This window comes from Polypterus senegalus, chromosome 18 (genome assembly GCF_016835505.1).
Source record: "Polypterus senegalus isolate Bchr_013 chromosome 18, ASM1683550v1, whole genome shotgun sequence".
Taxonomy (NCBI): domain Eukaryota; kingdom Metazoa; phylum Chordata; class Cladistia; order Polypteriformes; family Polypteridae; genus Polypterus; species Polypterus senegalus.
The window spans coordinates 51,536,249-51,554,007 of record NC_053171.1 but is presented as its reverse complement, the minus strand read 5'-3'; the positions used below and the strand labels follow the sequence as shown (position 1 = coordinate 51,554,007).

Below are 17,759 nucleotides of genomic sequence, written 5' to 3'. Positions count from 1 at the left end.
TACATAAAAGGTTAAAAACATACATTGCTTTGTTGCTTTATTCACTGTAAGGTAATATAATAATACAAGGATATCCATCCATTATCCAACCCACTATAGCCTAAGTACAGGGTAACAGGAGTCAATCCCAGCCAACACTGGGTGCAAGGCAGGAAACAAACCCTGGGCAGGGCTCCAGCCCACCGCAGGGCACTTTAGGATCGCCAATGCACCTAACCTGCATGTCTTTGGACTGTGGGAGGAAACCGGAGTACCCTTTGGAAACCCACGCAGACACGGGGAGAACATGCAAACTCCACACAGGAAGCGAACCCAGGTCTCCTAACTGCGAGGCAGCAGCGCTGCCACCGTGCCACCCAATACAAGGATATCTCCACAGCATATTGTAAGGTAGGGCTGCAACGATTAGTCAACGTAATTGACGACAATTACAAAAAATCGTCGACGCAGATTTTTTATTGTCGACGAGTCATGATCAGAACCTCCAATAGAGGCTCCAGTCACAAAGAACCACATTGGTTTTTGTAACTGCAATGCACTACATGAACGTCTGGGGGCAGTATCGTTTGTTATTGTTTGTCAAGACTGCACACAGTCCTACCAACGAAGAAGAATGTCTGAGGAGAAGAAGAATGTAAAGGAAAATAACTGTGGTTGCAATGGTGAGTCAAATAGAGGAGAGGGAAGGAGATGGAAAAAAATTGAGACAGAAACTTTCTAAAGTGAGGGAGCACTTCACCGATAAAGAAAAATAAGTTGATGCAGATTATGTAAAGCAGAGCTTTCTTTTCACGGCAGCATCATCGCGATGCATGAGCATCTGAAACGAAAGCATCCTGGATATGTGATGGCGCCGTCTCTTGAGAACGTATGCTGGCGTTGCTAGTTAGTTAGGGTCTGATCAGGAGGGTAGGGAGAGCGTGAACGAGAAAGAAAATAAAAGTAAAAAAAGCTAACTTTTACAAGTAACAAATTTACACCCGATCTGTTCGTTTTCAAATACTGTAATATTGCATTAGTGCGATGATGTTTTCTGATTGGTACTATTCAGGTCATACAATGATTTCTTCAAAATGTCACATATATTTGTCTCTTTTTACCCCCGGTGTTGTGCGCTGACAACCAGAAGGCGTGAGCTTATTCAATGCTAGCTACAGCACGCAGGTGGCCGGTTGCTTGTGCTATAACAAGTTGACCTGCCGGCTATCAAAGCACATGTACTGTGCAAGGCATGTACGCAGTCCACTGAGAAAAGAATAGTGTTCATGGCTCACCTTGCAGAGGAACATTCTTTCATTCTGGAAATGCAGCCATTGATTACAACCGCAAGAAGGTACGCGAATGAATATGAATAATGTTGCATCTGTGCCACAAAGTTTTCCGAAATGTACTATAAGGTCATAAAATGAATAATTCCAAGTATCATTTATACCTTGTCTCTGTTTTTTTGTTAGTGCGGCTTTGACATCACAGGCCTTAAGGCGCACACTAATTCAGCGTAAGCAGGAACACTCAATAAAATTGAATAAAACAAAATCAAGTGACAATGAGATACGAATAAGGCAGATTTGCCAGCGTTTGTGTGTCAGCTTTTATCCATTCAGATCAGAGAATTTCCAGTTTGATTGTCTCAAACCACCACTCACATCTACGGTTATTCCCAGTTGCAGATAAAAAGTAACAGCGTTATATCCCTGGGTGGGTAGGGGGTTAGGATCTGGTTTGGGGCGGTAGTATGTATCGTGATCGTGACTAAGAGAAAAAAGTGAAGAAAAAAAAAAAAACACACCAACTTTTACAAGTACTATAAATGTACACCGGCTGTTACAGACACAAACCAAATGTATATGTTTACTGTCAGATCCCTGGGGGGCAGTAGTGTGTGATCGTGACTGACAGAATAAAAGTGAAAAAAAAAAGGTAACTTTTACAAGTACTGTACTATACATTTAATACAGTGGTTGTTACACACACAAATCAAATGTATGCGTTTATTGTATAATATTAACAATAAGAGCAGCTCACTACTCAAAATGGTAAATATACGAGGCAGTCAGGATCGAACCAGGGAACTCTTGATTATAAGTCAGCAATTCCAACTGCTGCACCACGGTTGCCATTGTTTCATCCTTGAACCTTTTGTGAAAGTGTTTATTTGATCTTTGCACTTCAGGCTTTATACATTATATAGTTTATGTCTACATTTTGTCATTTATTACTAAAATATGAAAAACGTTTCAGTTTTAACAATGTATTTTTTGGTTAAGTTAAATGCACTTTTTTTGTTTAAAGACTATGTGCACTTTAGTTTGTATTGTTTAATGTATTTCTTTTTTTATTGTGATGTCACACTAATATAAAAAACATCAAAATATTTTCAAATTCATATGTTTCACTGGTTATTTTAATTTTATTATTATTAATTTTAATCATGTTAATGCAGAGACATCAGGGTGACATTCACAGGTTGACAGACGTGAGCCGATGAGGTAAGACATGCACTGGAGCCCAGAACAGGATGTGCAACCATAGGTCGCAGGCATGAAATAATCGTGACTAATCGAAAAATAAATTGAACGATTAGTCAACTACCAAAATAATCATTAGTTGCAGCCCTATTGTAAGGCAAGATTCAGTCCAGGACAGGCTCTCTGTCCACTTAGTATTCTCTGTTACACACATTTCTGTGTGTTTACACGAGAGATAAATTTAAAGTCACCATTAAATTAAGACCCTTGTCTTTGGGATATAAGAAGGAATCAAAGCAACTACCCAGACTAGGTAGAAATGTCACCTAAAAGTGGCTGCTGGTGGCAAGAATGCATATAATACAAAAGATACATTTTGTTACTCTGAAGGTACCAGAAAAATAAAAAGTTATGGAAGGGTGTATGCTTGTTGTTGCTGGAATTGAGCATTATGCTAGCCCCCAAACACTACAAGCTGAAAACCAGTGTGATTAGGAAATACATGGATTGTACAGGATCAAAAGTCCATGCCAGCCCAAGCCTAATTGTCATATGGTAGGTTTATATTGAGTTACTGCTGGAGTTTGTTATTAGAGGGTCAGATTTTAGGACATTTTACAAAATTACTCTTACACCAACAATAAAGACATCTAAGTTTGTATCACTAAGGTAGGCAGAACTTTATTTGTCCACAAGGGGCAATTTGGCAAGGATCTGTCTTTTTTTTTATTTTCATTTTTTTTTAAACTCTTCTTTTTTAGGAACGTTTGGATAATGTTATCTCCACCAGCCCCGATAACACAGTTTTGGGGAAACATCTGTTCTTTAAAGGGAATGTAAGTGACCAGGAAGAGCCCAAAAAAGGAGGGACCAGTCGAAGGCGAACTCAGTCCAATGGACGCACTAGGTGTGAATTTATATTTGACCTATTTTTAATTCTTATTATTAGGCAAATTAAGTATAAGAATGTACAGTAGTAATAAAAATTTTTATATGATCAACAGTGCAAGTACAATGTGTCACATATATGATTATCAGAAGACTTTCCAGTGCACCTGTCATTATGGCTACTCAGCAAAATTGAGGCATCTCTGAATTTTTTTTTTAATATGCATACATTCTATAATTTATTTCAGTTATGCAATATTTGACATGCTTCCCTAGCTTGTTTAATCGGCTTTTTAATTATACAGAGAAATTTTACAGCTGTAAAAGATAATTTGTGCTTTTTTTATGGTTTACAGGCGAGATCGTCAATATTCATTGTCTAGTAATGATGAAAGCTTTAAACCACTTGAAGTTTTACGCTTTTCTGCGGGATGTCAGGGTGACATTGTGGTTCATCGTGGAAAATGCATTGGTAAGATAAAGGTTCACATTTCTACATATACCCTCACTGAAACTAGTAAAATAAAAAAGAAAAAAAGTGTTGATGTCATCGTGGGCCTACATCGGTCTTCTAGTGACAAACATTGAGGGACAGGTTAAGGTCTGTAGCTTGCATACAAGAATTAAACAAAAGTTATAGATATGCATTTAGTTTTAATCAAGTTAAACTTTAGAACAGAGGTTTTAACAAATGTGCAGAGTGGTAATGCAGAGCTGGCATTCTGTCCTTGCAATTCATTATGGCATTTGGATGTGCCCAGTTTAAAACTGAATTAAAAATAGACAATATGTTTCTGTTACTAGATTGTACACAGCACACTCTTTTCTGCTTGGCTATACAACTGAGCCCTGAAAATGATCAGTGCACCATCTAACACGGGTGCTTCTTGCCTTCCACCCAGTGCTGCTGTAATAATCACTGGCTATCAGTGACCATAACATGGACATATTAAATTTAGCCCTCGGCCCGTGCAGGATTATGAATGTCGTAAGAAGAGGCGCTATATTGTGCCCGACCCAACACAGATTCACACAGGAGGCACGGGTAAAAATAAACTGTTTATTTTTCTTCAGCTGGAGGGCACGTCTTCCCCGTAATCCCTCCAGCCACAGCACAGTCCCAAGCACAGTACTAAAGTCACACCAAGCACTCTTCTTCTCTCTTCTACCAGCACTCCTCCTCAGCAAGCTTTGTCCTCCTTCCACCCGACTCTGGCTGCTGAGTGGTGGTCGCTGGCTCCCTTTTATTGGGTACCCGGAAGTGCTCCAGGTACTTGATTGGCGATATCCGGCTGCACTTCTGGGTAAGGTGAAACCATTGCCCAAAAGGGGCCAGCAGCTCCTGCTGCAGCACCCCCTGGTGGCACCTGCAAAACCCCACAGAGCTGTACAGAGCTCCAACTGCCATGAAGCCCTGGGGGAGTCAGAGGCACCGCTACAACCCAGGGAGGCTGCCATCTGGCGTCCAGGGGGAGATACTGGGCTTCCCACTTTTGTCCCCCTGGCAGATGCAGGGAAGGGGCATCCCAGCCAGGCATGGGCCCTGGCCATCCATCACAATGTATATGAATATGAATAGAACATATGTTGTGAATCAAGTTTTCCCAGCAAAATGTTTCTTTGAAAATGTTGGAAAAATTCTTGATAACAAACTGCCTGAAGAAGCGGCCTGAGCTGCATATTGTAATCTTTTTAGTTAACCAATAAAAGGTGACATTTTGCTTGACTTCTCATTGCATCCATAATGGCTAACACGGTACAACACCCTACCACTGAAGAATGCTTGAAAAACAACTGAAAACTGCCCATAAACCACTAAAAATGCTTGAAAAAAAGTTGCAAAATAATATTAAAGCACTTGAAAAAAGCCAAACATGCTGGAAATGTACAATATTCAAGTGTGAATTGGCTTTAATAGGAACAGTCCTACTGTGGGTGTGTTGTGAAAAAGAAGAATGTACTGCCAAATGTATTGTTTTATTCCCTTTTAATTTTTGTAACTTTAAGAGTCCACTTAGGCTGTTATTCACAGTTCAAGAGGGGGAATAAGGATGCGGTTAGAACCAGGATGGAAGTTTGTGCAGAAACTGGAGTGACCAGGTGGAAACAAGATATAATTTTGTCAGAAGCAGAATCAAAAAATCAGTACTGCACAGATCTCTGGTTTGAACAACTTCATTTCCAATATGTCAAAATTATTATTCTCCTACATCAGGGGTGCCCATTGCGTTGATCGCGATCGACCGGTAGATCGCGTTGCATTCAAAAAAATTTTTTTTTAAACGATAGTCTATCATATATCCTCCCTATGGCATTTGCCACTTGATTGACATACAGGACGGCCAGTCTGTGATCTCTTGTCTTCTAACACACTAGTCATCCCGCACGCACGATCAAACGCGCGAGCTACTGCAAAACTCCGGCTGTGATCTAGTTAGCCTTCCAATTTATATCGAGTAATTAAGGGATTTTAAAAAAAAATGTTTGAGGAGGATATGGGCTGGATGTGGAATTGGAAGAGGATTTTCTTTCTCACAATGTCACAATCGAATGGCATTTGTCTGATCATTACTATTCCAAAGAAGGAAAATGTGGAAAGGCACTTTCGAACTATTTATAAAAACTACGACTACCGACTTCCTTCCGAAAAAAGCGATTTAAGAAAGAGAAAGGAGAGGGAATTAAAATCGCAGTTAATCGGACAGCCGTCATTTTTCACTCAGCTGAATTCAAAAGCTCCTTGACTGCATTATTCAGCTCTACTTATTTATGCAAGTCAGCCTTTTCCCACATGAAGATTATTAAATCCAAATACTGTAGTGACCATAAATGTATTGAACTGAATAACATTTTCAATACAAGGTACGAGAACATATATTTTATGTATAAAATATACTCAGTGTATACACACACACACATACATACACATATATATATACATATATATATATATATATATATATATATACACATACACACACAGTGCATCCGAAAAGTATTCACAGCGTATCACTTTTTCCACATTTTTTTATGTTACAGCCTTATTCCAAAATGGATTAAATTCATTTTTTTCCTCAGAATTCTACACACAACACCCCATAATGACAACGTGAAAAAAGTTTACTTGAGGTTTTTGAAAATTTATTAAAAATAAAAAAAACTGAGAAATCACATGTACATAAGTATTTACAGCATTTGCTCAATACTTTGTCGATGCACCTTTGGCAGCAATTACAGCCTCAAGTCTTTTTGAATATGATGCCACAAGCTTGGCACACCTATCCTTCGCCCATTCTTCTTTGCAGCACCTCTCAAGCTCCATCAGGTTCGATGGGAAGTGTCGGTGCACAGCCATTTTAAGATCTCTCCAGAGATGTTCAATCGGATTCAAGTCTGGGCTCTGGCTGGGCCACTCAAGGACATTCACAGAGTTGTCCTGAAGCCACTCCTTTGATATCTTGGCTGTGTGCTTAGGGTCGTTGTCCTGCTGAAAGATAAACCGTTGCCCCAGTCTGAGGTCAAGAGCGCTCTGGAGCAGGTTTTCATCCAGGATGTCTCTGTACATTGCTGCAGTCATCTTTCCCTTTATCTTGACTAGTCTCCCAGTTCCTGCCGCTGAAAAACATCCCCACAGCATGATGCTGCCACCACCATGCTTCCCTGTAGGGATGGTATTGGCCTGGTGATGAGCAGTGCCTGGTTTCCTCCAAATGTGATGCCTGGCATTCACACCAAAGAGTTCAATCTTTGTCTCATCAGGCCAGAGAATTTTGTTTCTCATGGTCTGAGAGTCCTTCAGGTGCCTTTTGGCGGGCTGCCATGTGCCTTTTACTAAGGAGTGGCTTCCATCTGGCCACTCTACCATACAGGCCTGTTTGGTGGATTGCTGCAGAGATAGTTGTCCTTCTGGAAGGTTCTCCTCTCTCCACAGAGGACCTCTGGAGCTCTGACAGAATCGCCATCGGGTTCTTGGTCACCTCCCTGACTAAGGCCCTTCTCCCCCGATCGCTCAGTTTAGATGGCCGGCCAGCTCTAGGAAGAGTCCTGGTGGTTTTGAACTTCTTCCACTTATGGATGATGGAGGCCACTGTGCTCATTGGGACCTTCAAAGCAGCAGTAATTTTTCTGTAACCTTTCCCAGATTTGTTCCTCAAGACAATCCTGTCTCGGAGGTCTACAGACAATTCCTTTGACTTCATGCTTGGTTTGTGCTCTGACATGAACTGTCAACTGTGGGACCTTCTATAGACAGGTGTGCACCTTTCCAAATCATATCAAATCAACTGAATTTACCACAGGTGGACTCCAATTAAGATGAAGAAACATCTCAAGGATGATCAGGGGAAACAGGATGCACCTGAGCTCAATTTTGAGTTTCATGGCAAAGGCTGTGAATACTTATGTACATGTGCTTTCTCAATTTTTTTATTTTTAATAAATTTGCAAAAATCTCAAGTAAACTTTTTTCACGTTGTCATTATGGGGTGTTGTGTGTAGAATTCTGAGGGAAAAGTGAATTTAATCCATTTTGGAATAAGGCTGTAACATAACAAAATGTGGAAAAAGTGATGTGCTGTGAATACTTTCCGGATGCACTATATATATTGTCACGCACGCGCGAGTAGGAGACCGCGGACAGATCTTAACGCACTTGGGAAGACATTCGCCGGCAGGGAATGGTGGGGTACTAACCTTTCTCCTTTGCTTTCTAACAGATGAAAAGACGCTCTGCCATCATAAGCCTCATTTTCCCGCAGCACGTTACTTCCGCCCTTCCTCCTCGATTGTTGCTGACGTCATTGATCCCATCTTCCCCCACGGTTCCTTCCCAGCAATCCTCCACTTCCGGCTCCTCCTTCATAAAATGGCCGCCGACGCCATCAATGAGTGTCGTGCATATGAACAATTTGTGTTTATATTTTGAACTTATTTTGTTTATTGAATTGTGGATATTTCTACAGTATATGGGGCCGGAAACCCCAAACCTTTATGCTGACTGCTTTTGAATCTTTTACTATATATATATATATATATATATATATATATATATATATATATATATATATATATATATATATATATATATATATATATATATATATAAATAAATATTTTTAATGTAGCTAGATCATTTCGACCTGGTCATTTTAAAAGTAGCTTGCAAGCCGAAAAAGTGTGGGCACCCCTGTCCTACATGGTCATTTATAGTTAGTTTTCCAAACTATAATAGGATTTTCAAGTGAATGAACCTCTAGAAAATGGCAATAGATCTTTTAGATAACCTTTTGCATAATAAGTAGAAGACAATCTCTAATAAAAGATTCCTTTATTCATTCAATTTCTTCAAAACAAGACCTAATTTAGCTTTTCTGTGTATATTACATGCATTTTTCTTCAATTAAACTTCCAAAATACAGTATATCCACATCAAGCCCCCATTTGAGAATAATTTCACTATGAACCTGCTTTACAGGATTAATTGTTCTATGAAGGTTCCAGGTTTAGACTTTTTTGGAATTAAATGTATTTATTTGTCAGACGTTTGTTATCTTGTGAGCAAAAGAATCATTTGTTTACTGTTTGGAGTGTTGACTGCTTATTGAACAATCTATCTCTACACAAGTAGCATCCCATCTTATTTTACTGAATGAGAAGAATATGTTAATTCTCTGTGATCATACAATAGCGAACATTTATCAGCGTTGTTTGCCTTTAGCTGTTTGAACTCGTTGAACTGTATGCATGAGTAAACACTATATTTTTTTCCCTTCTGCGGGGTGCTTTATAATGAAACTGTGCAATGTAAGAGAGTTGATGCTTGAGGGTGCTGTTGCACTGTGAAACCCAACAGACAAATGCAGACACAGGTTTAAAAGCACCAAGAAGTATTTTAATTTTCTTCCTAATTAGTGCCTCCAAAAAACCACAGCCACAATAAGCACACAATGAATAAACAATTCTCCTCCTCTCCTCCCAGCAGCTCTGTCACACTCCCTCCCAATTCCAGCTCGCTTGCTGGGTTTCCACCAGTCCTTTATTTAGTCCTTGACCTTGAAGTGCTTCTCCTCTTCTGTTCACGTGACTTGTCAGCACTTCTGGGTCAGATGGAGAATTATATTTTTCTTCAGCCCGGAAGTAATTCGGGGTATGTTGGAAACTGAAATCCCCTTGTCTCCCTGCAGTGTCCCCTGGCATCACCTACGGTACCCAGCAGGGCTGTGAAACCGAACTCCATCTCCTATAATGCCCTGTGGGAATCTGGGGCACTGCTAAGCTGCAGGGAAGTCGCTATCTAGCGTCCTGGGGGTTTCGTCTGGGTCGAGCTGCTGGCCGTCCCTCACAGCAGTTATTAATATAAAACCGTTCAAGTAGAAATTAAAGAAGATGAAAAATATATGCTGTTATCTGGCCTTCAAAATAACCACTAACTTTATCAGTACTGTGCGACACATATTTAAAATGTACTAGGAAACTTGAGTCTAGGCTGGTCTACCTTTGAGCAGGGATCTGTCTTGGAATTTTAGTATTTCTATTTGTTTACTCATTTTTTATTTCTTTCTTAAATGTTTTCTTCCAGCCAGTTTATTTAATAGTGCCACACCTCTGTAATAGACTCAACCTCCCTGTTGCTAGGTATTAAACATTCCAAAATTCAGTTGTTTTTGAAGTTTTAGACTCTTTGGAAGCCTGAGCTTATGCTTGCAACTTTGGGGTCTACCTACATAACAGCACACTTCTGAACATACCAAAGCTCTGTGGTATTTTATTATACAGTGGTGTGAAAAACTTTTTGCCCCCTTCCTGATTTCTTATTCTTTTGCATGTTTGTCACACAAAATGTTTCTGATCATCAAACACATTTAACCATTAGTCAAATATAACACAAGTAAACACAAAATGTAGTTTTTAAATGATGGTTTTTATTATTTAGGGAGGAAAAAAAATCCAAACCTACATGGCCCTGTGTGAAAAAGTAATTGCACCCTTGTTAAAAAATAACCTAACTGTGGTGTATCACACCTGAGTTCAATTTCGTAGCCACCCCAGGCCTGATTACTGCCACACCTGTTTCAATCAAGAAATCACTTAAATAGGAGCTGCCTGACACAGAGAAGTAGACCAAAAGCACCTCAAAAGCTAGACATCATGCCAAGATCCAAAGAAATTCAGGAACAAATGAGAACAGAAGTAATTGAGATCTATCAGTCTGGTAAAGGTTATAAAGCCATTTCTAAAGCTTTGGGACTCCAGCGAACCACAGTGAGAGCCATTATCCACAAATGGCAAAAACATGGAACAGTGGTGAACCTTCCCAGGAGTGGCCGGCCGACCAAAATTACCCCAAGAGCGCAGAGACGACTCATCCGAGAGGTCACAAAAGACCCCAGGACAATGTCTAAAGAACTGCAGGCCTCACTTGCCTCAATTAAGGTCAGTGTTCACGACTCCACCATAAGCAAGAGACTGGGCAAAAACGGCCTGCATGGCAGATTTCCAAGACGCAAGCCACTGTTAAGCAAAAGAACATTAGGGCTCATCTCAATTTTGCTAAGAAACATCTCAATGATTGCCAAGACTTTTGGGAAAATACCTTGTGGACTGATGAGACAAAAGTTGAACTTTTGGAAGGCAAATGTCCCGTTACATCTGGCGTAAAAGGAACACAGCATTTCAGAAAAAGAACATCATACCAACAGTAAAATATGGTGGTGGTAGTGTGATGGTCTGGGGTTGTTTTGCTGCTTCAGGACCTGGAAGGCTTGCTGTGATAGATGGAACCATGAATTCTACTGTCTACCAAAAAATCCTGAAGGAGAATGTCCGGCCATCTGTTCGTCAACTCAAGCTGAAGCGATCTTGGGTGCTGCAACAGGACAATGACCCAAAACACACCAGCAAATCCACCTCTGAATGGCTGAAGAAAAACAAAATGAAGACTTTGGAGTGGCCTAGTCAAAGTCCTGACCTGAATCCAATTGAGATGCTATGGCATGACCTTAAAAAGGCGGTTCATGCTAGAAAACCCTCAAATAAAGCTGAATTACAACAATTCTGCAAAGATGAGTGGGCCAAAATTCCTCCAGAGCGCTGTAAAAGACTCATTGCAAGTTATCGCAAACGCTTGATTGCAGTTATTGCTGCTAAGGGTGGCCCAACCAGTTATTAGGTTCAGGGGGCAATTACTTTTTCACACAGGGCCATGTAGGTTTGGATTTTTTTCTCCCTAAATAATAAAACCATCATTTAAAACTGCATTTTGTGTTTACTTGTGTTATATTTGACTAATGGTTAAATGTGTTTGATGATCAGAAACATTTTGTGTGACAAACATGCAAAAGAATAAGAAATCAGGAAGGGGGCAAATAGTTTTTCACACCACTGTATCTACAGGCATGGAACAGGCTCTTAAAAATGTTTGTTTTTCTAAAATTCTGATTATTGACTTCATTGCAGGAGAAAGTGAAAGGCTCGGTCGCAGTGTCTACAATGCTTTAGATGCATCTTCAGGAGACTTTATGATTGTCTATCAATGGATATTGCACTGGAATAAGAAAATTGGGAAGTTTTTCACAAGCCAAGAGAAAGAGAAAATTGAAAAATGTAAAAAGCAGGTAAATGTGAGCTATAATGAAATATGATTTCATTTTTTTAATTTTATTTGTAAATTTTATTCATGGCCATTTTGTCTTTTATAGCTTTGCAGATTTAGAGATTCTACTTTATTCTGTGCTTGTTATTGATCATAAGCAGAAGTGTGCTTAGTAAGACTAATTTATTTTTTTAAACCTTCATTTTCCTAAGCCCTTTTTTTATCACAAACTACGGAATACAACTAGGAAGACATAATGTAGCACCCTGTGTTCTGTCAGACACCTTCGTAGTGGACAGAAATGTTGTAAAAATTAAAATGTAATTGAAATGCACAAAACAACACCCAGTACATTCTTCCACTGCGACTGTAGCATGCATATTATCAGCCTTCTCTGCAGGAAATGAGAAACATGAACAGGTAACGGCAAAGTGCAGGTTCCTGTGTAGTGCATTTTCAGCTAGAGAAAACACAGCAAGGTGAACTGTCTGCGGGCATGTCCTTTCCCCACAAGATTTCAAAATGTACATAAAGGGAACATTTTTTTTGATAATTTTACCAAGATATTATATAAATTAGTTGCAATTCAAAATTAGCTTTAAAAGAAATGATGAAAACTACTGTGATTAAATATTTTGAATTACATGATACTTTTCAATAGTATTTAGGAGACGAACAATACAGGTCTCCAAGTTTCAAGAATGTTCTGCTCCATAAGAAAAACAATGGTAAAACCCCTGATGATATCAAAGTAAAATACCAAAAATTGTGGATATAATATGTATAATCCGTGGAACTCTCTGACAGCACTTTGGACACATCAGTGCTCTTTGTTCGATTTCAGCGGTGAAGTGGGTGACTAACTGCTACATGTGTTGATTTGTGCTTAGTATTTCATCCTCGGCTCAGAAGACAATTGCAACTTTGCTTTAGATTCCATTTAGTATCATGGCATTTTAAAGTAAAAATAAATTAGCAAACATAATATAATGTTCTTATGATTGTTTCAACTCAACCAATGTGGAATTGTCCTGTGTAAGACAGTTATGTTCTTGTATGCCTGACATAATAATTTTACAGCTTTATTTATACAGGGTGGTCCAGATCTAATTATGCAGATCCAGATCGTCTGGATGACTTTGATTTATGTGGGGACGATTCTTCATGTCGTCAATTCACACACTTCTTGATGGTGTAGGATTTTTTGGGTGATTTTCTATGTACTGTAATAAACTTAATAAGATATAGCGTAATGAAAATTGCATAATTAGATCAGGACCTCCCTATGCATAAGCATGTCTGATACATTCCAATAAATTATGCTGTCAAACCGAGAAACAGCTACTTCAAGGTATCCAGTATATGCTCCATGGATTTCTTTTCCTGTATTGTATTAAGCATTTTTTCAGGAAGTTCCTGGAATAACTTACATGTGTAAAACATTACGTAATGACTGATCCTAGGGACATGGTTTGAAATAATGTATTTTCTTTTATGTTATGGTTTTATAAGCCGAAATATTTCCTCACCTTTAAAATTCTACAACCTTTTTATAATTATCACTTTTATTTGGGAGTTGCAATCTGCATTCAAGATGTATTTCAGTAGGTTTGTTTCATATTTACACATAGTTGTGCAACCGTCAAGAGAAACCAAACCAGCCTGTCAGATATTTAGTTAAAAAAATAAATAAATAAATAAATAAGGGTGGGGGATGTGTCATGTTAAAACTGCTAGACAAGGTAAAAGCAATGCTTAGGAAGTTTCACTTTTTAATACGCATATCATCGAATATTTATAGCATACTGTTATTCTGAATATTTTAAAGAAAACATCTTTTTTAATGATTGAGTAGTAGTTTTGTTTAACACTGCCTCGCAGTTTGGAGACCCGGGTTCGCTTCCCAGGTCCTCCCTGCGTGGAGTTTTTATGTTCTCCCTGTGTCTGTGTGGGTTTCCAAAGGGTACTCCGGTTTCCTCCCACAGTCTAAAGACATGCAGGTTAGGTGCATTGGCGATCCTAAATTGTCCCTAGTGTGTGCCCTTCGGTGGGCTGGCGCCCTGCCCAGGGCTTGTTTCCTGCCTTGCACCCTGTGTTGGCTGGGATTGGCTCCAGCAGACCCCCATGACCCTGTAGTTGGGATATTGCGGGTTGGATAATGGATGGATGGATAATCTCTGGAGTAATTTCAAGGATTTAGGTTTGGTTTTGAAAACAATATACCTTTTTAATTTTTTTTTTTTTTTGCAACCCACTAGATCCAAGGGGCTGAGAGTGAAGTAAACTCCTTGCTAAAACTGGAACATCCCAATCTTGTCCATTATGCTGGAGCGAGTAACAGAGAGCAGGAGGATTCTCTGATTGTTGATTTATTAGCCGAACATATCAATGGATCGAGCCTCTCAAGTGGTCTCGGTAAGGGCGCCACCTTACCTTTGGAAAGGATACGTCATTATGCTTTGCAACTTCTCAGTGCCCTTGACTACCTCCACAACAATTCCGTAGTTCACAAAATGCTGTCTGCCTCAAGTGTTTTGGTGGACAGTGAGGGCACAATCAAACTGACCGATTACAGTATTTCTAAACGCTTGGCTGACATTTGTAAAGAAGATGTTTTTGAGCAAACTAGAGTGAGATTTTGTGAAGACTCTCTTCCAAACAAGACAGGCAAAAAAGGAGACGTGTGGAACTTGGGCCTCCTGCTCCTTGCACTTAGCCAGGGCAGAGAAGTGAAAGAGTATCCAGTTGTTATCCCAACAGGGTTGCCAAGTGAGTTCCAGGATTTCTTAAATAGGTATGTGCTGTTTCAACTATTTTCCATATTAAATATGAACAAAACATATTTCCCATCACCAGTACAAACTGGTAGTGATGCAGCGATACCAGAATTTTTATATTCAATACCAATACTAGTAAAACTTTACTATACTTCATATCCTTATACACCACATCAAAAGCAGAAATCCCAATTAACTGCTTTTTATTAAACGTTCCTCCATTACTAAAATGAATGATAATGTGCCCATTTTCTGTAATACAATATGAAATATATAAATACTAACATTGTAAAGAGCTGTAAGGTACTGGTATACTCATTAAGTAGTTGCCTAACTATCGTTTAAGTAAACAAGTGTTGTCGTTCATAAATATCAAAATATAACGCAGGCCTTGAACTTAAATTTGTGGCAGAGGTGAGGATCGCCTTAGCTGAACAACAAATGGGGGTGGTGGATTGTAATCTCAGGGGCATTTCAGCATAGTGTTCATAAAGAGTGATATAACATGAACTACCTGATTTATCTTGGCCTGTGTACATTTTACATTTATTCTCGCTTAAAACTCATAATAAATAAAAAAAATTAAATCGTTATTGAATTGTCCCTGTGGGACATCCTGAGGGTTTGCAGGATTCCCTTGAGGTTGCTGGATATCATGGCCGGCCTGTACACTGGTACTGTGAGTACTCTGCAGAGTGAAGCCTTTGTGTTTTTCCCAGTTGATTCTGGGGTTCGTCAGGGGTGTGTTCTTGCTCCTACTCTGTTCAGTGCTTGTATGGACTAAGTGTTGACTTTGCTGACGATGCTGTGATCTTCACAGAGTCAATGTAGGCTCAGATCGGGGCACTCGAGAGAATGAGCGAGGAGTCTGAGTGTCTGGGCTTGCGAGCGTCCTGGATGAAAACCAAGATCCAGGCCTTTAATGACCTCTTGGGCACAGCCATCACCGGTGTGTCTGTCTGCGGAGAGAGTGTCAAGAGGTTTACTTACCTTGGCAGTGACATTCATGTCTCTGGTGACTCTTCCTATGAAGTCAGTAGATGGATTGGGAGAGCTTAGGGGTAATGAGGTCACTGGAAAGGGGTGTGTGGCACTCCTCCTCTCTGCAAAAGGACAAGGGTCCAAGTCTTTAGAGTCCTGGTGCTTCCTGTCTTGCTACATGGTTGCAAGACATGGACGCTATCCAGTGACCTGAGACGAAGACTGGACTCCTTTGGTACTGTGTCTCTTCGGAAAATCCTTTGGTACCATTGGTTTGACTTTGCGTCGAATGAGCGGTTGCTCATGGGGTCCCGAATGAGGCACATTGTCTGCATTGTGAGGGAGCGTCAGTTACGGCACTACAGCCATGTGGCGCTTTTCTCTGATGGTGATCTGGCTTGTAAGATCCTCATTGTTGGGGACTCGAGTGGGTGGACCAGGCCAAGGGGTCGCCCTTGTAACACCTGGCTGCGGCAGATAGAGGGTCACTTCCAGAGGGTGGGACTGGACCACGTGTCCCGAGTTGTTACGTCGTGTAGTGGGTGCGGCAACGCACTGTACCAGTGCATGCTCCCCAACTTGACTTGAATCATTATTACAAATGTATTGTCGAATGTGTGAATTTCAAGATCATTCAGAGAAAAGCCAAGCAAAATGACACCTTTTATTGGCTAACTAAAAAGATTACAATATGTTGCCTCGAAAACTTGCATATTGTAATCTTTTTAGTTAGCCGATAAAAGGTGTCATTTTGCTTGGCTTTTTTCTACATTCATAATGGCTAACACGGTACAACACCCTAGTACTAAGATCATTCAGGATATTTCCATTTAAATAAACTCTTTAAAACTGTGTTTTTAACAACATGCTTTTAAAGTCTGAGTTGTCTCTTAAGTTGGTAATATTTGCTATTGTTGGATTTCATATTGTCATCATTAGCTGGTTAAAAAATATTACTGGAGAAAAGAGAAGTCGAATTCATTCAAATTTCAAATGTCAAAAAGCCAGGCTGCTTTACTTGTCGAAATCTGTCCCTCCTTTTTTGTTTTATGTTTTCCCAACTCTTCCTGTGTAGAATCAAACTTGTCATTTTTGCATACATTAATTCAGAACTCCTGTTACGCATTCTTTGTCTTGCTCTTTTCAATGTTTATGTGAGTGATCAAATTTTTTTTTAATGGCTTACGCCTGTGAACAAATCCAGAATTAGAAAATAACTTTGGGTGTCATTAACTGTACAGAAAAAATGCATAACTGAGTTAGCATTACCTTCTTTAACATACTATTCAAATATATAACATGTGCTTTCACTTATGGGTTACACTACTGAACCGTAGGTTGCCTTCAAAAGCCATATGAATGACACAACTTCAGTGTTTTCAGATTTATATTTAATAATGAAGTAGGCTGTTTTATCAGCTGTATTAATAGGGAGATACTTCAATGCTTCAAGGGGCAAGGGATAAATAAGTTTTATTTTAGTATTAACTAATGGAGCAACTCGTGCCATCACCAGTGTAGACAAGCAAAATATCCATTTTGTCTGAACCATGCCTCAATGTTTACTGCAGTCCTCCACATGTAACTGTGGATGCATGTGAGGTCCCCCACTCAATCCATAACATTGAACTGCATGCAGATTGGTCAGATGTTTGGGCTGATGGGCATCTGTAACAGTGCTCATTACAATAAGAGAATGAATGCAAAGCTCCTGTTCATTTATAGAGGCTGTGTAGGACACTGTTAAAAGCAATTAATCTTGTTATCTTTTCACGTCCTCTTATAAAAGCTTGACAATACAAGTTAAACAATTATACCTCATTTGATGTCAGTAATGTTGTTTCACCTTCAAATCACACACAGATATGTATCTGGACTAATTCTATAATGGGGTAATAGAGTCAATAATGCAAGCCTCTGTGTGTTTTGCTTTTTTTTTCCCCATAACAATCCCATGCTAAAATTTTCCTGTGCAAACACAAAAGCATTTTCAGACATATTTTTCTTTTTTGACATGTGTGGATGCAATGTTTAGCCCTACCATTGTGATCCATG

General features: G+C 39.5%; 2 protein-coding genes across 2 annotated transcripts in view; one reads left to right on the top strand and one right to left on the bottom strand.

The window, feature by feature from the left end:
• The window catches only part of eif2ak4 (eukaryotic translation initiation factor 2 alpha kinase 4), a 173,704-nt gene that overhangs the window by 29,491 nt on the left and 126,454 nt on the right, over positions 1–17,759 (top strand). The window contains exons 6-9 of the mRNA XM_039742281.1: positions 3,230–3,375; positions 3,713–3,828; positions 11,811–11,968; positions 14,205–14,740. Coding sequence (XP_039598215.1) covers positions 3,230–3,375; positions 3,713–3,828; positions 11,811–11,968; positions 14,205–14,740 — 956 coding nt within the window. The remainder of the gene's footprint in view (positions 1–3,229; positions 3,376–3,712; positions 3,829–11,810; positions 11,969–14,204; positions 14,741–17,759) is intronic.
• The window catches only part of LOC120519143 (kinectin-like), a 146,716-nt gene that overhangs the window by 47,481 nt on the left and 81,476 nt on the right, over positions 1–17,759 (bottom strand). The window lies entirely within an intron of this gene.